At 39.2% G+C, this 21180-nt stretch overlaps 1 protein-coding gene across 9 annotated transcripts in view; it reads left to right on the top strand.

Moving 5' to 3' along the window:
- Nucleotides 1–21180, top strand: part of RBFOX2 (RNA binding fox-1 homolog 2) — a 299483-nt gene that overhangs the window by 192852 nt on the left and 85451 nt on the right. For 3 of the 9 annotated variants that reach the window (XM_023222136.2, XM_023222134.2, XM_023222137.2), the window contains exon 1: nucleotides 2900–3172. The exons of 5 other annotated variants lie outside the window; for them this stretch is intronic. In XM_023222136.2, coding sequence (XP_023077904.1) covers nucleotides 3146–3172 — 27 coding nt within the window. In that variant the 5' untranslated portion in view covers nucleotides 2900–3145. Of the gene's footprint in view, nucleotides 1–2899; nucleotides 3173–21180 lie in introns of those variants that run through there. One more of the 9 variants, XM_023222138.1, reaches the window with a different exon arrangement.

Raw genomic sequence — 21180 nt, 5'->3', positions numbered from 1 at the left:
TGTGCTGGAAGCTGGGGATTGGTCTATGTAGGCCTCCTTCATTAGCTGACATCTCATTGTGCCCACCCTGTTCCAAAGCTTCCCAGCCCCTGCCTGTCTCTCTCCTCCCAAACACACATACAGGCAATGTCCTAAAATGATTTTCTCCTTGGTACATTACCGGGCACATTCAGCCACCAGGGGACTCCAGTTTTGCTGGGTCAGACCCAGGCTGCTCAATTGCTCTTCTCTCTCTTGGACACCAGGGAGCAAATTGTCCTCTATAATGCCAGGGACACACTTCAAAATATCATTGTGCCAGTCAGACCTCACTATGAGTCTGTCATTCAGTGAGTTTATAAAAATCATTGTAACTTTTTCTTTTTTTAGCTTGTACCAATTCTTTCTTGTAATAAATTTTTAAGCCTATTTGCATTGGGAAATATTGGTTCTAAATGTAGAAAAGTAGCATGAATCCCTGGCCCGAGGAAACCTTTATCCTAGTCTTAGACTTTTTGCATATGGGGACCCCTCATTTGCCCTTTGCTTTAAAAACAAAACAAAAAAACTCCTTGGGGCCAAGATGTATAGAGGCTGCAGTCACACCTAAGCGTCAAGGTAGTTGCTGCTTTTCTAAGGATAGGTGTGGGGGCGGGGCGGGGGTGGGGTGGGATTCTATCTTCTTGGTGCCCCACGCTTTCTGTGAAGAATAGTGTAATAAACCAGAGGATGCAGAGAATGATAAACAGTGATTCTGTGGTGTATTCCAATTATTAAACCTGAAAACACAATTATCCCATTAGTATGATTCAAGATTTTTTCTAAAAATACACTGGGTTGCTCTTGCTTCCAGTGAAACTCACCTGCGCATTTTCTGCTTACTCACTTTGTCTTTAAAAAAATTTGACTGCTTTTTATCTCCTTCTGATTGGCTTTTCAGTTGCAAATTCAGAGAGTACTATATATTCTGTGTTCCAGGTCATTTCTAAAAAGTGTTAAATAAGAACAGGCCTAGTACTTATCTATATTACTTTACTCAGCATTTTTCTTAATATTTGAAGATCTCATTCTTTTTAAAATTATTACTATGGATTATACTACAAGTATACAGATACCTGTAAAATGCACAGAATAGAGCCTGACATACTATGTTACATCAGTTTCTCCAGGTTCCACAGATGGTCTTGTATTTCCTGTGTTCCTTTCAGAATTGTTAAAATGATTATTAATTTAGGAGTGGGTGTAATGATGTTGTATTGGCAGTGTGCCAGCCAAAGGTGTTATATAACACATTTTTTTAATTTAAAAATTTTTTAAATGTAATTCACAATCGAGACAGGGTTTTGCCATGTTGCCTTGGCTGGTCTCGAGCTTCTGGGCTCAAGAAATCCGCCAGCCTTAACCTCCCAAAGTGCTGGCATTACAGGTGTGAGACACTGCGCCTGGCCAATAGAGAACATTTTTAAAAGCCTGGTCCTGCATATTGCCAAACAATCCTTATGGAGACAGCAAAAAACTATTATTCTCAGTGTGATTTACTATTTTCAATTTAGATTTCTGTAGATGTTTATTTTTTAAATGGAGAGCTTGGATGTTAGCTGTGGGCTTGTAAAAAATAAAAATAGATAAAAATTAAAAATGGGAAGCTTAATTTTGGAATTAATCTTTTTAACCTTTGGATAGTCTTTTAGAAAGTATATCCTAAAAATACATAGCATAACTAAAATATCTCATAAATCCTTTAGGATGAGCTCCTATTTATTAGAATGCTGTAAAAAATTAGAAAATCTTAACTTTATGAGACAACTGATGAACTTATCATTTTATAAATTGCTTCATTTGAATGTTTGATAATATAAAATAGGGAAATTTGAAGTTTATATTCAGAGGTTAAAGATTTTTCCAAGATCACTAGTAAAGGGCAGAATTAGACCAACTTCTGGACTGAACCACATCTTTGATGCATTTTTAATTATAGTGTTTTAATAAGAGAACTTTAAAGAAACTCTTATTGTCAATATTCTCCTAAACCTGTATCTACAGCACTCTGTAACAATTACTATTTACAATAATGACAAAAATTTCCAGGGTATATATAAGAAAGGATTTATCTTTTTCAATAAAGGCTGAAACATAGAAGGCTGGAGGAAACAAAGAGTGAATTTTCAGTTAACCAAAATTTTTATTGAAGCTGGAAGCCTTAAGGAGATTTGCATGCACCTTTGTGTATACCTTAAGTTTCTTAAGTAGTCATATTTGTAGATACCTTTTTCAGAGTTCTCCAAGTTTTTTTATAGTAGGATAAAAATCATTTAAATTAACTCTCTTTACCTCTCTCCTCCCTTTTAGTCCTTTGCTCTCACTAGGCTGTTTTGGTCTTCTAGGATAAGCAAGTTCTTGAATATTCCTGTTCCTTGAAAAACCTTCCAGTTAGTGGGCATGTAATAGCTCCTCACTTCTTCACATCTTTCTCATTAAATCCACTGCATCTATAAACTGTACATCAGTAAAAATGTTTTATTAATATTAAAAATAATTTTGTTTCATTTCTTATTTATTAGACATTCGTGGCTGGAATCTCTTAAATCTGTATTAACTATAGTAAGCTGCTATGAAAGCTTCCAGTGCTGTATAATTAATTCCATCATCGCATCCTTAAAATATGCCAGCACATGGCGCTTGCCCCTCCCTCTTTCTCCCTCCCTCCCTTCTCCCCCCTTCTCTCTCACACACACACACACACACACACACACACACACACACACGCGCGCGTGCGCACAGCGCACACCAAACTGCCATTCTCCAGCAGGCCTGCTTCTGGAGTTGGGAGATGTCAGCCTGCTGGGAGGGGGTGGGGGGAGGAGGAAGAGGTGGGGCTCTACTCTGATTAATTACCTTAGGCATTCAGGGGTGGGGCTTCCTTCAGCCATCTGCCTGAGATATGGGAGGGAGCTGGAGAAAGAAGGAGGGGGAGAGACTGCCAGAGAGGAAGAGAAAAGAAAGGAAGAAACATTAGAAAGAAAAAGGAAGGAAAACGGTATAAAGGGAGATCAATTACCCACCCTTAAATAGCTAGACTGGGGGGGGGAGGGGGGTGGAAAGAAAGCTGTGGAGGTGTGCCCCAGCACGGCTGCTTTGAAAGGTTTATCATCTATCCGTTTGGTTTATGGAGAAAAAGAAAATGGTAACTCAGGTAAGATTTGTGCATCCTCGGTATGTTTCTTTTCTCCTCTCTGGGATCTAAATAAAGGTTTGAGGGTGGAGTATAGTCAGAAGAGTTTTAATTATTATTGTCTTCTTAGAACAGCCCAGATTTATTGTTATTAGCTGAAAAGTCTGTGTCTGTTGAGTCCGTTTCTGTGTGTGTTATGTATCCCTATCCTTTCTTCCCCCTCCCTCAACTCCATAGCAGATTCCTGTTTCCTGTACTGTGCAGCTGTAGCTCAGGAAAGACCCTGTGGGGATTTGTCTACCTCTTTGTCTTGGTTCTGAGAAGAGGGAGGGAGAGAAAGACTGCAGAGGTAGGAAGAGATTCTTGTAGACTACCAAAAAGAGGGGAGCAGGATTCCTATTAAGAATTTCAGAAGAATTTGTGTTATAGGGAAATCTGATTCCTTATTCACTTTGGTTTCTCAGGATTGGCTATGGAATTGTAGTTTTGCTGTTACTCTAAACTGCTTATTAAAAATGAAGGTTAGGAAAGAATGTTTCATTTTCATGGCTTTGTTACTGGCAAAGATTTTCAGTAGGAGCATTCAGGTGTAACAGAGGCAGGTAGAGCCCTCCTTGACAGGAGAACAAATCTGAATGTATAAATCACACAGGTTTTAAAATACATTTGAAGGAGAGTAGGAAATGGAAGATATCTGTCCTCCCTCTCTCTCCCCTCTCATTCTTCTCTCTCTCTCCCACTCCTACTCACTCTCTCCCCCAGCCCCCTCAATCCCCCTTTCTCTCCTCCTCCTTTTCCCCTCTTTCTCCCTGCCTCTCTTTGGTTATGCCAGGCAATATCTCATCTGCATTTTAGCAAGTCATTCCTGACAAATGGAAAGGTGAATGCTCTTCCACAGTTCTCCCTGGCAAGGCAATTTTTCTTGTTAGCATCCTTCTGTATGCCCCATTACCCTTTTTCCTTTATGTATAGGTTGAGAGGAAATGATGAGGCTCTGATTTATCCATGAGAAATCATTTACGCTATAGAACATTCAAGTCCTTTAGTCTCAGACTTAAGATCAGTTTCACTCCAGGTTTCTATGCTCTGTGGGGAAATTTCATCACTGGACAGTGCTTTCCTTTTAAGGAGGTTGCCCTTTTTTTGTATTCGCTCTTCTTTTCCTCTCCCAGTCACCACCGGAGGGCGAGAGAACCAGCTAGCTATCAGGATAGAGGCATCATTTTAGGAGCTGGAATCCTGTTTAGTTATATAATGCCCTGCAGTGCTGTTTGGAAGGAGGGAAACCTGTAGGGAGATTTTCCCATTGTGACCTGGAGGAAAGAGAAGTTTCAAATGTATCTTTTCAAAGTAATTTTTCACCAAATCTGAGTTTAGAAAATTTCAACAAATTCCTTCCTCTTTTGGAAAAGTGGAGAAGCTTTTGAAATTTTTCTCTTCCATGTCTTATCCCCTTATCATCATCTAATTACCTCTTTTGAAATACTGCTTTATATTTTTTAAAAAATTTTATGTAAAAGAGAAATCCTGTTTCTGGATTCTCTTTGTTGCTTGGGAGATGATACTTGCTTGACCTTAGAGCCCTCATTCAATTTTTATTAACTGGCAATATTAGAGGGTAACAGCTCTCTTCTTTCTTAGCAATTACTGAAGGCTCTTCAATGCCTTGACTTTTCATTATGTATTTTTTAAACCAGTGAAAGAATTATCTAAAATGGAAATTTGTATAATGAGTTTTGCCTCATGGAACATTTCACCTTAGTTTCTGGAGGAGCTGGTAAGTGTAGTGTGTGTGAGCATGAAGTTAGAGTGCACATGCTTATGCACACTTAATATTGTGGTTGTAATAATTAGTATTTAAAGAAGCCATAATTTTAGGAAAGAAATAGAAGAAATAAATGGAAACTGGAAAGAGAGATTCTGGGGTGCCTAATAATTCTTATAATAAAATCACCATGTTTTATCAGGATGTGCTAAATATTGAAGAAAAGTTATGAGTTTTTGCCCATCCTGAAATTATATAACTGGAAAGGATAGAATATTAAATTTGAGAATTTTCAGTATTCCAGCCTATTTGTTTTGTTGTATACACTTTCTGTGTTAATGTAATGTACATAGTTGTTAGTAATCTGGGGGGAAAAAATCAAAGGAAATAACCAGCCGGGCCAAATCTTTCATTTGTCCTGTGGTTGTGTTGTGTTGTGCCTGCATGTGTGTGTGTGTGTGTGTGTTTGAGCCAGACATCCAATCCCAACATTTGATAATGACCTGTCACATAAGCTTTCTCAATATAGAATGTCTATACTGATGGTTACGGCTGGGTTATCAAAGTTAAATGGTTTATTACAAAGTAAGAGAAATGTTTGGATATGTTTTCACTGTTTTGCTACCTAGGTTCTTTGCATCTTCAGATGATATCATTTCTGTAGTCTCCAGTTTCCATTGCTTAGTTGTCAGAAAAGGGCTTTCAGTGGATGACTTTTTCATCATACCATATTAGATCCTTGTCAGTATTTGCACAGTGTATGCACTTTATTACTACATATGCACTTTATTACTACTTTTATAGGGCCTGTTTTTGTTTTAATTAAAACTACTCTGTCATAGTAAGTAGTCAGTGCTCTGCTAAAAAGCAAATGGCAGTTTAATCACAAAATTCTAATATAGCGGATAGACATGCTTATGTGATACGTAAAACATTAATTTTATCGGCTGTTCATGTATATGTTGTAGGAGTATTTCACTGAGATCTCTTATTTTTGGGCATAATGACCAGATTATTACATCTCATCTTTATGAAAATAGCAACGTGGAATATGAAGGAAAGATCAATCATTCTTGTACTATGTGTAAAATTCGAAAAACAAAATTGCAAATGACTTCAACACTAGTAAAAAATAAATGTTTAGCCAAACTCAGACTCAGTTATACTGTCTATTGTTGAAAGGGCAAGTGTACTAGGCAGAGAGGAAAGGATTTTACAGTATGGATGTGAGAGAAAATTTTTGTAGTCTACTATGGTATAAGACTGCCAGTTTCTGTGGAACACAAAGCCCTCCCTTTCTTGGACAGCTCAGTGCTTTGCTGGCATTTTCTTCAAAATCTGTTTTCCATCAGGACCAAGAGGAGGGAAGGTGTTAGGAATAAGGGAGGTTGGAAAGGGGGTTGCTGTTCCTTTAAATAGTGCAGTGAGTCCATGTGGCAGCAGGCCGCTCTGGAGTGTATTCTTTTGTAATGAATCACCAGTTCCATTGTCTGCTATCTCCCCTCTTTGTAGCTGGAAGGCTGAAGTCTTTCACCTGAGCTGCTGCCAGTTCGCTCTTCTGTTCCTGGGTGGTTGGGAGAAGAGAAGAGGGAGGGTATTTTATGCTTTAATTAAAGACAGATAAGAGAGCAGGTATGTTTTGCTTTGTTTCGTTTTCTCTTTTCCTGTTTTTGTTTGTCTAGTTTTTGAAAGGAATTGGAGTAGAGAATCTATTCTCTGATTTTGCTAAGCATATCCCATTTTCTCTGAATTCTGGAGGTCCTCACAGCATTTAGTCTCCATTTTGTGGTACTGCTTTAAAGTGATTCCATTCGGTTGCCTGCCAGTCATGCTCCCTTGCCACTCGAACCTCATCCCACCCTTCATCCACGCAGCTGCAGCCACACTGTTTGTTTTGGCACACTATCCACTTTCTATGGGCTTTGCAGGATTTGGGGAGTTGGAGGATAGGCGAGGATTGTGGGTTGGAGACTAAATTTATGTTCCTTTACAATGAAAAAAAAAGCCTCACTTTTTCCAGAGATTTGGTTTCTTTCTGAATTCTTCTACATTGCTCCATGTCTTTAGTTATAACCATTTCCTCGCCGAGGCCAAGATTGTCTCTTGAAAAGTATCGCTTTTCTAAAAATTACTTAACTTTCTTGAAAAGATACCCAGAATTTCATAAATGAAGCTATGATGAAATCCAAGCACTCTTGACTCATTAAATTGTTTTTTCCGTCTTAGTCACCCCCTGATCACACACATTTTTTTCTTTCTTTTTTTGCCCCTTTTCTCTTTTTTCCCCTTTATCTTTCTCCTTAGTTTTGCAGCTGAGTCTAGGTAAGCTTAATATTTGACAACCTACTACTTAAATGTGTATTGCTACAGAAGACAACTTCATATTGAACGGTAATGATACTCCTCATTCCTCTCAGTGCTAAGGCATAAGCTCAAATTCCTGGTTTTGTTCCTCCAGTTTTCTGTTCTCCCCTGAGAAATTCCAAACTCTGATCTACATAGATTGCCATATGCAAACAATTTTATCTCTCTCAAATTTGAACTTTTCATCATGGAATTCCTTACCTAGCCGATTGTTTCTTGGACATCTGTTTATGATAGACAGATAGTTTCTGGGAACCAGTCATACTAGATGCCACAGCACCCTTTAGCCACCCTGGTCTCCTTCTGGTATACCATTCCTCTCTGGATCTGACATTATTGGTGTCCCACACATTCCCTTCTGAAGTCATAATTTCTCACTCGTTGTTCTCAACATTTCCAAACCACTGTCAAATCTTTTTTGAACATTTCCTCCCAACATTTTGTATGTGAAATCTGCCGGGCACAAATAGAAGGCTCCGCTGCAGTAAATACTTTCCTCTTTTGATTGTAGCACCTTTCTTAGTGGGCTCCAGTGTTCAACCTCTTCTAGGCAGTCAGAAATGCTGCATTCTGCCATCACGATGTATTGTGTCTATTTCCCAGACTCTTACATGTTTCTGTATTACTATTAGAATGATTAAATTCAGGAAACTAATTCATTAGAGGTCATTGCCAGAGTGAGTCATTTAAAATGCAAGTCTGATTTTGTCATTCCTGTGTTTATACCTTACAATTGCTCCCCTTCAGTCTCTGAATAAAATCCTGTGACCCTGCATGATCAGAAATCTGGCTGTCTCTCCAGCCTCATCTCCTGCCATCCCTTTCTTGCTGTATTTCATTCTAATGACACTGGCCTCTTTGCTGTTCTCCTAACATACCTGAGACCCTCTTGCTTAGGACCCTTCTGCTTTGCTGCCTGCCCAAAATGCTCTTCCCACTGGTACCCATATGGTTTGTTATACTCTCGAATATTTCTTCTCAAGGGAGACCTTTCCCTTAACTTTCCTAGCTTAAACCAGCACTCCCTCTCGTCACTCCTACCTTCATTCTGCTTTTTCTTCACTTGTCACTGATTTTAGTTCTTATCATTGATTGTTATATGTTTGTTTGTTGTCTGTCTCCTCCCCAACCCCGAACAGAAGCTCCCTGAGATCAGGATCCTCGTCAGCAGTCTGTTGTATTCCCAGTGTGTAGAACAGTGCCTGGCACATAGTCATAATAAAAATAGCTAATCTTTATATCTGCTGATGATGCATTAATATCAGATACTGTTCTAAGCACTTTACCCTCATTAACTCATTGAGTCCTCGCAGCAACCCTGTGTTATCTCTATTGTACAAAAGAGGAAACTAGGCATATGATGGTTAAGTAACTTGCCCAAGTTCAGACAGCTACTAAGAGATCTTGTGGGGAATGATATCCAGACAGACTGACTTAGAAATTGATATTCTTAGCCACTGTACTCTACCCCTTGTAGGTATTGGGTATTCAGTAAATATTTGTTGAATGTGTGAATAAATTAATTTAGTTGAGACTCTGATTCATTTCTGAAATTTCCATCCCTGACTTAAGACTTTAATAAAACACTTGCAGTAATGGAATTCATTGTTGAATAAAATGACTTCATTATTATAATATGTAATACAGTATATATTATTTTATGATAAAAATATTAATATTGTCTAATAATAATACTAAATAATAATGCAGAGTACATACTGTGCATTAAGCACTGTCTTAAGTGCTTTACGTAATTTTAGGACATTTATTCCACTCAGCAGCCTTATCTACTTACTCAGCAGTACTGTTAATGTCCATGTTGTAGAAATTAGGAAACCCAAGGAGTTTGGCTCCAGCATTTCTGTTCTTAACCACCACTAATAATGACCGTTATTAAAATAAGTTTTTGTTTTTGCGTGCCTACTCTGTGCCAGTCAATTTTACATACATAGCCCATTTACAAACATAATTATTCACATTATGTATCACTTGTCAATCATCTTTGAGGTAGGTGAGGTTTTTCCCATTTTTTGCGTAAGACTTTGAGATTCTAGAGGTCAGGCAACCTGGTGACTCTGGAAATAGAGAGAGATAGGTTTCAAACTGAAGATCTATTTAGTCCCAAATTCACATGCTCTTCCGTTATACTGTGAGCCTCATAAGATAAGTAGTTCCATTGTTGGCCATGAAAAGTAGAAAAGTGTTCTTTATAAGCTGAAATCTGTTTTCATTATTGTCTTCTCATTCCTTCTCGATTTCTCATCTGGAGTTACATTGAGTGGTTTCACGTCTTCTACATAAAATCCAAATATTTGAAGATATTGCTGAATGTTCCCTTTAATCTTCTGTTGCCTTCCTTATTTTTCCTACTTCCTTGAATTATTCCTCATAGATGTGAAAACATATAGTTTCCAGAATGTTTACTGACTGTCCTGGACTAATTGCATTAATTTATATGGATGATTTATCATTTATGTCTAATTGCTAAGTAAAAATATCAATTATGATTACTTTTTAAGTTTTATTGATACATAATTATACATATTTATGGGGTACTTATGATATTTTGATACATGCATACAATGTGTAATGATCAAATCAGTAATTAGGATACCCATCACCTCAGATATTTATCATTTCTTTGTATAGAGAATATTTCACATCTCCTCTTCTAGCTATTTTGAAATACGGAATAAATTATTGTTAACTATAGTCACTGTGTGTTGAATATTAGAACTTCATCTTCCGCTTCCACTTCCTCTTCCTCTTCTTTTTCTTTTTCTTCTTCTTTTTTTTAGAGACTGAGTCTCACTCTGTTGCCCAGGCCGGAGTGCAGTGGTACGATCTTGGCTCAGATCTCAGCTCACTGCAGTCTGCACCTCCTGGGTTCAAGTGATTCTCCTGCCTCAGCCTCCAAAGTAGCTAGGACTGCAGGTGCACGCCACCACGCCTGGCTAATTTTTGTAATTTTAGTAGAGACAGCATTTCACCATGTTGGCCAGGCTGCTCTCGAACTCCTGACCTCAAGTGATCTGCCCACCTCTGCCTCCCAGAGTGCTGGGATTACAGGTGCGAGCCACCATGCCTGGCCAAGAACTTATTTATTCTAACTGTGTTTTTGTACCCAGTAACCAACCTCTCTCCATCCCCTGCCTCCTTCCCAGCATTTGGCAAACATCATTTTACAGTTATGAGTATTAAGTATCATATCTTTGTTATAAATGTTGTTTTATGATAACATGTTTGGCTTTAGTCAGTTTCTTTTTTGTTGTTGTTTTTGAGACAGGGTCTCACTCTTTCACCCAGGCTGGAATGTAGTGGCATGATCTTGGCTCACTGCAACCTCTGCCTACTGGGTTCAAGTGATTATCCTGCCTCAGCTTCCCAAGTAGCTGGGACCACAGGCGTGCGTCACCACGCCCAGCTAATTTTTCTATTTTTTGGTAGAGACAGGGTTTTACCATGTTGGCCAGACTGATCTTTAACTCCTGACCTCAGGTGATCCACCCGCCTCGACCTCCCAAAGTGCTGGGATTACAGGCATGAGCCATTGCGTACAACTGGCTTTGGTCGGTTTGTATAGCGCATTGAACATCTAGTAGTGTTGGCAATTTATAATTCCAAAAATGAAGGGATATTACCTTGAACTCCTAAAAAGAATAAATAGAATATTGTTTTTCTCTCCACTATAAAGCATGCTCTCAGCTGATTGCCAGGAATCTACCTGTCTTTTAATCTCTGAGTCTTGCCCTGATCCCTCAAAGGTTACTGTCGCTGAGTAATGGAAGTCAATGATTATTTTATGATATTATAAATGAATGCCTTTATGTCCACAAATGATACGACTGTATTCTTTTTTCCTAATGTTAATTATGATTCCTTGTAAGAAGTTTGGAAGAGACAAACTGGGACTTAAGTGAAGGAGATTGGGTTTTGAAAAGACTCTTAACTTAGAGCAAAGATCCATGAACTTTTTCTGTAAAGGGCCAGATAGTAAACAATTTTGGCTTTGCAAGTCATGTTGTTTCTATCACAACTACCCGGCTTTGCTGGTGAAGCACTGAAGAAGCTATAGATGAAAAGTAAATGAATGGTTAGGTATAGCTGTGTTCCAGTAAAACTATTTATGGATACTGAAATTTAAATTCCATGTAATGTTTATGTGTCACAAAATATGATTCTTTCAACTTTATTTTTATTTTTATTTTTATTTTTGAGACAGAGTCTCACACTATCCTCCAGGCTGGAGTGCAGTGGTGTGATCTCGGCTCACTGCAAGTTCCGCCTCCCAGGTTCACGCCATTCTCCTGCCTCAGCCTCCTGAGTGTCTGGGACTACAGGTGCCCGCCACCATGGCTGGCTAATTTTTTGTATTTTTAGTAGAGACAGGATTTCACCATGTTAACCAGGATGGTCTCAATCTCCTGACCTTGTGATCCGCCCACCTTGGCCTCCCAAAGTGCTGGGATTACAGGCGTGCCACGCCTGGCCTCTTTTAAATATTTAAAAACATAAAAGCATGCTTAAGTTGCAGGTTATACAAAAGTAGGTAGGTGGAGGGCTGGCTTTGAGCCACAAGCTATAGTTTGCTGATCCCTGACTTAGAGGGATACAGGACCTTGCAATTTCCTTTATAGCGTAGGTAAGGTTTTCCCGTATAGCTTCATGACAGAGAGACAGTTTTGAGTGATTCTGGCAGGTCATCATGGATCCCTATTACAGTAGAATGAATCCCCTGATTTGCTCTCTTATTTCCCCAGCCCCAGAAAATACAAAGATTCTTCTTCTTTACTTCCTTTCTCCGTCTATATGCTGTATTTTATACCTTCTTGCTTTTCGTATACATTTTCATATTTTTAAAAAATACATTTTTCATATTAGTTATCAGCTATATAACAACATTTGGGTCAGTGACAGACTGCCTACACAATAATGGTTCCATAAGATTATAATACTCTATTTTCACTATCCCTTTTCTATATTGAGATATACACATACTTAGGTTTGGGTTATACTTGCCTACAGTATTCAGTATAGTCACATGCTATATAAATTTGTGGCCTAGGAGCAATAGGCTACGCCATATAGTCTAGTTGTGTAGTAGGCAATACCATCTAAATTTGTGTAAGTATACTGTGTGATGTTCACACAAAGACACACTTGCTTAGGACACGTTTCTCAGAACATATCCCTGTCATCAAGTGACACATGACTATTATTTATTACTTTGGGCCAGAATGCATTTTTCTCCCACATGATTAATTTGTCTTTAAAGATTCAGCTTAGACTTCACCTACTTCAGAAATCTTTCTGTCTCACTGTTGTCCCTCTGTGCTTCATTAGCATTCTATATGCATTGTTCTTATAGCTTATACAGTACTGTAATTGTGAGTATATTTCTGTTTTTTTCCATCAGACTAGTTTCTTTCAGGATTGGGACTATATTACCAGTGTTAGCATCCAGCAAATATTCTTTTGAGTTAATTAATGATTTTTAACTTGCTAATTCATTGATAGTGTCCTCTTTTGAAATGTTGAATGGGAGAGTTAAATTGGGTAGTCACTTATAACCTAATGCTTATTATTTAAATCAGTTAATACTTAACACACATGTAGTTTGGGAAGTACATGCTTTACATAGCTAGAAGATTGGGAAGATTTTGGAATAAACTATTTGAGGGACACAGGCAACTCTTGTAGTATAGATGTTCTCGTGGAAGTGGAAACCTGTGTGTATGACGGTAAATGGCATAGGAGCTCTAGCCTTCTGGGAAGTCAGGCAGGAAGGAAGAAGGGCATGACTCCTGCAGCTGGGGAAAGGGCATGACAGAGAAAGAGAAGTGGAAGGTGACAATGAAATCTTAGGGATTGGCAACCCATGGCAAGTATACCAAATATGGTATATTGAGCATAGTCATCTTCCTCTCTGCTTTGCCTTCCACTCAAGATGGCCAAGAGTTAGATTCTTTACATACTACTTTTGAAAACTTGTCAAAACTTGATATATAGCAGATCCTAACCAGCCATTCTATGTCATTTTCAAGGCTCACTGTTCTTTTAGGTCTTTTTCCCTCCCTCTCTCAGTTTCTTTTTGGATAGCTTCTATATGGTAACATCAAATGTACTTACCTTTTTTTCCCTGCAACGTCTAGTCTGCCATTAATCCAATCCAGTGGGTGCGTATGTGTTTTTTAAATCTCAGATTATAGTTTTCATCTCTAGAATTTAATGTGGGTCTTTTTCACACCTCTCATGTCTCTTCTTAGCATGTTCATTTTTTTCCTTTTTTCCTTTTTTATCTTGAACATATGGGACACAAATGTTTTAATGTACTCATCTGCTAATTCTAACGTATGTATTAGTTCTCGGTGAGTTGTGATTAATTTATTTTTCTCAGCATTATGTGTTGTATTTTTCCTGCTTCTTTGCATGCCTGGTAATTTTTGATTGGATGCCAGACATTGTGAATTTTATCTTGTTGGATGCTAGATAATTTTTTATTTCTGTAAATATTCTTGAGCTTTACAGCACAACTAAGTTTCTTAGAAAAAGTTTGATCCTTTCAGGTCTTGGGTTGTTTGTTTGTTTTGTTTGTTTGTTTGTTTTTTGCGAAGGAGTCTCGCTGTGTCACCCAGGCTGGGGTACAGTGGTGCAATCTTGGCTCATTGCAACCTCCGCCTCCCGGGTTCAAGTGATTCTCCTGCCTCAGCCTCCCGAGTAGCTGGAATTACAGGTGTGTGCCAACACGCCCAGCTAATTTTTTGTGTTTTTAGTGGAGATGGGGTTTCGCTGTATTAGCCGGGATGGTCTCTATCTCCTGACCTCGTGATCCGCCCGCCTCAGCCTCCCAAAGTGCTGGGATTTGTACAGGCATGAGCCACAGGCCCAACCTCAGGTCTTGTTTTTTAAGCTTTGTTAGACAGGACTAGAGCTGTGTTTAGTCTCTGGTTAATTTTTCCTGGCCACTGAGGCAAGACCCTGTTTAAGACTCTAATCGACGCTCCTTAATTCATTAGGTTTTCCAGTCTGGCTGTTAAGAACAGGCTTATTTTTGGCACTGTGTGAGCTCCTAGTACTGTTGCCTGTATTTCTTTCAAGTGGTTCTTTCCCCAGCCTCTGGAAGTTTCACACATAGATGTGGCAGTCATCACTCAATTGAGTACTTGAGATCTTTAGAGCTCTCTTTCTGTCTGCAGCTTTCTCCAGTACCGTCCCCTGTGCTGTCTTGGCTTCTCCAGACTTCTAGTTCTATCTTCTCAATTCATGGAACCCACCAGGTTCTGCCTGGGTCCCTCCTTCTCTGCCACAGCCTGGAAACTTTACCCATGTGATAAGTTGGGGCAGTTGTAAAGCTCAACTTGCTTGTTTCCTGACTCAGGAATCACTGTCTTTCCTTGCCTTCTAGACAATGTCTTAAGTGCAGTTTTTTCATGTATTTTGTGATTTTTTTTAGTAGTTTCAGGTAGAAAGATAAATCTGTTTTTTTGTTTGTTTGTTTGTTTGTTTTTTTAAGACAGAGTCTCACTCTGTCAGCCAGGCTGGAGTGCAGTGGCACAATCTTGCCTCACTATAACCTCCGTCTCCCAGGCTCAAGCAGTTCTCCTGCCTCAGCCTCCCAAGTTCCCAAGTAGCTGAGATTTCAGGCATGTGCCACTACGCTCTGCTAATTTTTGTATTTTTAGTAGAGATAGGGTTTCACCACGTTGGCCAGGTTGGACTCAAACTCCTGACCTCAGGTGATCTGCCTGCCTTGGCCTCCGCACCTGGCCTTGAATCTGGTTCTTGTTACTCCATCTTGATTGGAAGCAGAAGAGTGAACACACACTTTTAAAAGAATATTAAGCAGTGTCTCATTGAATATATTTTTAATTTATGATTGAAAATGAGTTGAACAGTTCATTTCAAGGAGTATTAGGGAAGAATACATAAGATGTGTAAGTAATTATACTAGAAGGTGGAATATGGTAAATTACGTGAAAGTGATGTCAGTAAAGTGTTGTTAGAAGCTTATGTGAGGAAAGAGTTTGAGAAGTTTGGCAGAAGTGGAAGGCATGAGAAGAATGGCTATGGCATTGTGTGTGTATGTGTGTATACGAGTTATACAAGACATTATCTGAAACTAGAATCAAATTCTTTAGTATTGAGTGAGGTTTAGTGGTAGGATAGTTTCAGAGAGTCTAGGACTGATAAAATTAATGGGGGTAAAAAAAAGTCATTAGCAGAAATACCTAAGCAAGAACACAGGAAAAATAGAGTTTCCATGGTTTTGTAGTTTGGTGTGATTTGTGGTCTTGCGGAAAAGGAGAAGCATCCTTTTTTCCTATGTATTACCTGCCCTTGCAAATCCTGCAGAACAGGGAGGGAGAAAATTGAAAGTACTATTCACTGTGTTAAACAGTGTAGAAAATAGGGGCACTCCAGACTGTGAAAATGATGACCACTGCTGCAAACTTGATGGAACCTTAGAAAACCTCAATAAGCAATATTTAGAGTCTTTGAGTCATTGCTATTTAAATGATAATCAGATTATCTGCAGATTTCAATGGGAATGCATTGTGGAACTAAAGAAGTTGATGGCATTGTTTAGAGCTTTCTTAACTTCAGTTAAAATGGTCACCTGACTGTTGGTTGCTAACATAGAGCAACTGTGACCAAAAGCTTATCTCAGTAAGGTAATCCCCCCATCCACGGTGTCCCTTTTCATGGTTTCAATTACCCATGATCAACCATAGTCTGAAAATTCTAAGGTATGGTATTTTGAGAGAGAGCAAGAAAGAGACCACATTCACGGAACTTTCATTACAGTATATTGTTATAATTGTTCTATGTTACTATTAGTATTGTTGTTATTCTCTTACTGTGCCTGATTTGTAAGTTAAACTTTCTCGTAGTTATGTATGTATAGGAAAAAAACAGTAGATGAGGGTTCAGTGCTGTCTGCAATGTTAGGAATCCACTGAGAGTCTGGGAGCATATGCCCTGTAGAGAAAGGAGGCTACTATATATGCTTTAAAGTTTTCCCTCCTGAGGAACCAGGGGGCATTTTGGAAAAAGAGGAAATGCAGAGGGGGGAGGTTTGTTTAATTTTACTTAGCCTATCTCTTCTATGCAATCTTTAGTAAGAAGAATGTGATTTTTCCCCTCATATTTGTATTGATGTGACTGTTCATATGAAAAAGAACATGGAGAACTTTAAGATTATAACTCAGCTGTTAGCATTTATATTTTAGACTATGTATGCTTCCTATTTTTTCTTATTCTTTCACATTAATGGTGGTAATTTATTATCTCTATTTTTTTTTTTTTTTTTTTTGCCAAAAACAAATTATTTTTTTTTGTTTGTTTTTAGTTATTTCTTTTTTTTTTTTTTTTTTTTTTTTGAGGCGGAGTCTCATTCTGTTGCCCAGGCTGGAGTGCGATGGTGAGATCGTGGCTCACTGCAACCTCTGCCTCCCAGGTTCAAGTGATTGTCCTGTCTCAGCCTGCCGAGTAGGTGGGACTACAGGCACATGCCACCATGCCTGACTAATTTTTGTATTTTTAGTAGAGACAGGGTTTTGCTATATTGGCCAAGCTGGTCTCGAACTCCTGACCCCTCATGTGATCCACCCACCTCAGCCTCCCAAAGTGCTGGGATTACAAACAGAAGCCATCGTGCCCGGCCTAGAAAATTATTCTTGAATGAAGCTACATAGTGTAGTTGATTTAATTGATAATGATAATGAAGTTTCAAGTGAGGAAGACTGTAAGAGAAGAAATAGATATGTCCTTTTATTATTTTTTAAAGTATGCCCTGTTTGTTTAGCATTGGCTTGACTTTCACAGGAAATGTGGAGTGAAAACTACAAACATTTTCATTACCAAACAACTATTAAGTATGGATGGCTTCTTTTTGGTTCTTTTATTAGCAGTTTCAGGTATCCCTAGTTCTGTCTTCCGCAGGCCACCTTTCTTAAGATGATACAGGTTTTCCTGTTCAGTAATAACAGTCTGTTTATAATAGCATTTTTGATGACTACTTCTAACATAGGATTCCAGTTTCTTCTCTAGGCTGGCCTCATTGTGATGAAGGATTCAATGTTGCAATCACTGGTTTACATTTCATTGCCATTCCTGACTGAAGGATCAGAGTCCATGGCATGCCTTATTGATCCATTTGCTAGAGATCAATGCGGTAACGGGAATTATTTTCCTCTTTAGACTGCATTCTGATTTGAGCCACTATTCCTTTTATGAAGAAGGAGGGAGATGAAAAATTAGGCATTCTAACTGGTAAATACTTGATTTTTTCTTTTGTTTCTGAGAATAGTTAGACCCTTGCAAATCTTTTCTGTTTGTAAGGATTTCAAATAATGTTTAGCACATAATGCTGGGTGTAATTGTAGATGGCATTAGGACTGTGACTTACAGCACATATTTAGGGTTTTTTTTTTTTTTTTTTGAGATGGGGTCTCGTCCTGTTGCCCAGTCTGGAGTGCAGTAGCGTGATCTCGGCTCACTGCAACCTCCGCCTCCTGGGTTCAAGCGATTCTCCTGCCTCAGCCTCCCAAGTAGCTGAGATTACAGGTGCGCGCCACCACACCTGGCTAATTTTTTGTATCTTTAGTAGAGATGGGGTTTCACTATGTTGGCCAGGCTGGTCTTGATCTCCTGACCTCATGATCCACCCACCTTGGCCTCCCAAAGTGCTGGGATTACAGGCGTGAGCTACTGCGTCTGGCCACATACTTAGTTTTGATCCTTCTCTGAGTTGCTTTGCTTCCTGTAATTTAAATGTGTCTAATTTATTAAAGCATAAGTACCCAGGCGGTTTCAAAAATTGCAGTAAACACTTTATTTTCCTTTTAATCTTCTCTAATTTTCTTTTAATAAGTCTTCGAGTTGTTAAAGGTTTTTTTTAATGAAACATAAATGTTTAATAGTTATTTCACCTTTCTCAAATCTATACAGGAAACTGGAATTAACAGAACTCATTTATGGTTGAAATCTTGTTTTGCAGAAAATCATGACTTCTGGGTCAAGATAGATAGATGCTTTCATTTGCCTCACATCTCTTATAAGACTCCACTGAAATAACAGTACAGAAGTACGAAAAATAAATCAGTAATAGCAAATAGAAAAAGGTGAAATATAACACTAATAAACAAGAGAGTTATTAAATTTCTGGAAAAGCTAAAGCTAATAAGGACCAATTGAGGGATGAAATGGAGAATAAACAGATGCCTGTCAGTGAATACAAGGAGGCTGCTTGCTAGTGGTGTGGAAGCCAGTGTGCCTAGGGGGAACCCATGGGAGCTCTCTGAGCAAAAATGAAAAAGAGACAGAAAGCAGGAATTCAGTGTTTATTTAGGGGATAGCTCAGTTACCTGGCACTGACAGAGCCTTTCCAACCCCTTCCCAGTGGCAGTAGTCAGCAAATACTATGCCACCCCCTTTCTCTAGCATTAACAAAGGAAAAACAAGGCCGGGCGCGGTGGCTAATGCCTGTAATCCTAGCACTTTGGGAGTCTGAGGCGGGTGGATCACCTGAGGTCAGATCGAGACCAGCCTGGCCAACATGGTGAAACCCCGTCTCTACTAAAAATACAAAAATTAACTAGGTATGGTGGTGGGTGCTTGTAATCCCAGCTACTTGGGAGGCTGAGGCAGGGGAATTACTTGAACCCGGGAGGTGGAAGTTGCAGTGAGCCGGGATTGTGCCACTGCACACTCCAGCCTGGACGACAGAGCAAGACTCTCTCTCTCAAAAAAAAAAAAAAAAAAAGAAGAAGAAGAAGGAAAACCCAAAGGAAAAATAAAACATGAAACAGTGTTTGTCTCCAAAGAAGTTGATCAGAATATTTGGGGAAATTTAATTTTGTGTGTGTATTAGATATTGGCACCCCTTCCTTTGTCTCATATTTAGGGGGATGGCATTCTGCACTTTGCTAGTGGCTTACACTAAAACAAAGCCTGCCAGTGACATGCTCTTCTCTGTCTTATACTGAGTTCCCATTAGAATTTTCATTCCAAAGAGATCTAATCAGAAAGCAGATTCACAGAGGAAACTCATACTAGCTAACAAGTCCTTTTACCTGGGTTACCAGTGCGTGAGGATCATTAGAAGTCTGAGAGAAACTTTTAGCATGAAAAGAGACCAAAAGAAACCAAAAGAAAACCTGAACCTAGGGGCAACAGATAATGCAGGAAACAGAAGAGAACTTTAAAGGAATCTTCTAACTAAAATACTCATAAATACTCATTTATAAAAACAATACTAGATATAATGAAAAGGAAACAATTAGAGAATACAAAAGGAGATTTAGAACATTATTGTCAATGGAAAGCACACAGTAGGATAGCCAAATAGAGTTGGAGATGTTCCCAAAAAGTAGAGGTTTAAGTCACCAAAATGGAAAATACAAGACACAAGTCATAGACTGTGTTCTTAGCTAGTGTTCTCTAGAAAACTGAGCCTGAAACAAAAACCTTACCCACTAACACTTTATTGGGGAGTACCATCTCAGGAAAGCAGGAGGGAAAGAAGAGTGAGACAAGGCAGAAAGGCTGGCCCTGTCTTTGTAGCAGGCCTTGCTGATTGCTTAGTTTTACTGGAAGTCTTCAGGAAGGTTGTGTAGAGCTATTGCTTCTGTCCTTTCCATCCAAAGAAGGTGTGAAGAGGTGTTTATGGTTTCCGCCCATTTCCTGCCCCTCCCCCTCTTAGTCAAAGTTTGCCATACAAACAGTTAACTCACTTGACCCCTTCCTTCAGTGGCCTCAGGAGAGGAGGCCAGGTCCTGCTGTCCTGTGGGCAGATCAGGTCTGTACTGAGCATGTGTTACCAAAGCCTGGGAGTGGTCAGAGGAGTCAGTAATCCCTAATGGCAGCCTCTGGCCTGGGAACCTCCGCCTTTTAAGGAACTGTTAAAAGAGGGTCAGTCCTCAAAGGACTGACAGAGGGAAGGATAGGAAACTACTGCTTTTTGTTTTTTGAGGCGGAATCTCACTCTGTCGCCCAGGCTGGAATGCAGTGGCACGATCTCGGCTCACTGCAACCTCCACCTCCCAGGTTCAAGCAGTTCTCCTGCCTCAGCCTCCCAAGTAGCTGGGATTACAGGCGCCCTCCACTACACCTCGCTGATAGTTTTAGTAGAGACGGGGTTTCGCTATGTTGGCCAGGCTGGTCTCAAACTCCTGACCTCAGGCAGGCCTCCTTGGCCTCCCAAAGTGCTGGGATTACAGGCGTGAGCCAGCACGCCCGGCCAGGTTACTGCTGCTTTTCATCATAAGCTCTTCTTACCTATTTGATTTGCTATCATGTGCTTGTATTAATTTGATAAAGATTAAAAAATCAAATTTAAAAAGGAAAAATGAGTTACCAAAAACACCCTGGAAATAACTATCAAAGATGTTTTAGAATGCATTTAGAAAACAGAATGAACTTCAAATATGAAAAAGTAGAATCTAATTAGTTTATATCAGGAACATCTTGGACTACTAGAATTGATCCTTTCTCCTTTCCCACTCTTTCTTGCTCACTCCTCATTAGCATACAGTACCTTGAGGTTGAAATCTAGTAGTCTTCTCCTCACTCATACCTGTTGCCAGGTTCTGCCAGTTCTGCCTTTGGATTGTCTTCACTTGGGCCCCCCAGTCTATGTCTCACTAACTGTGCCTATTGTGTGTAGTTCATAGCTTTAGTATAAGTCCCTTCAAAGTTTGTGGCATCCTAATGAATCTCTTTGTCTTCCCTACCCCATATCACCTTTGTTTCCCGATGCTGAGTGCTGGTCGCTTTCTGTTACCATATCATTTTTGTTATAACAAAACTTTGTGTTTGCTTATATACTCTACTAGGTTGAAACATCTTTTATTTCTTTAACAAATACTTATTGAGGGCTTTTAAGGCAGCCACTGGGATC

This window comes from Piliocolobus tephrosceles, chromosome 19, assembly GCF_002776525.5.
Source record: "Piliocolobus tephrosceles isolate RC106 chromosome 19, ASM277652v3, whole genome shotgun sequence".
NCBI classification, from domain to species: Eukaryota; Metazoa; Chordata; class Mammalia; order Primates; family Cercopithecidae; genus Piliocolobus; species Piliocolobus tephrosceles.
Note: the sequence above shows the minus strand (reverse complement) of the source record. Positions and strands in the feature narration are given on the sequence as shown.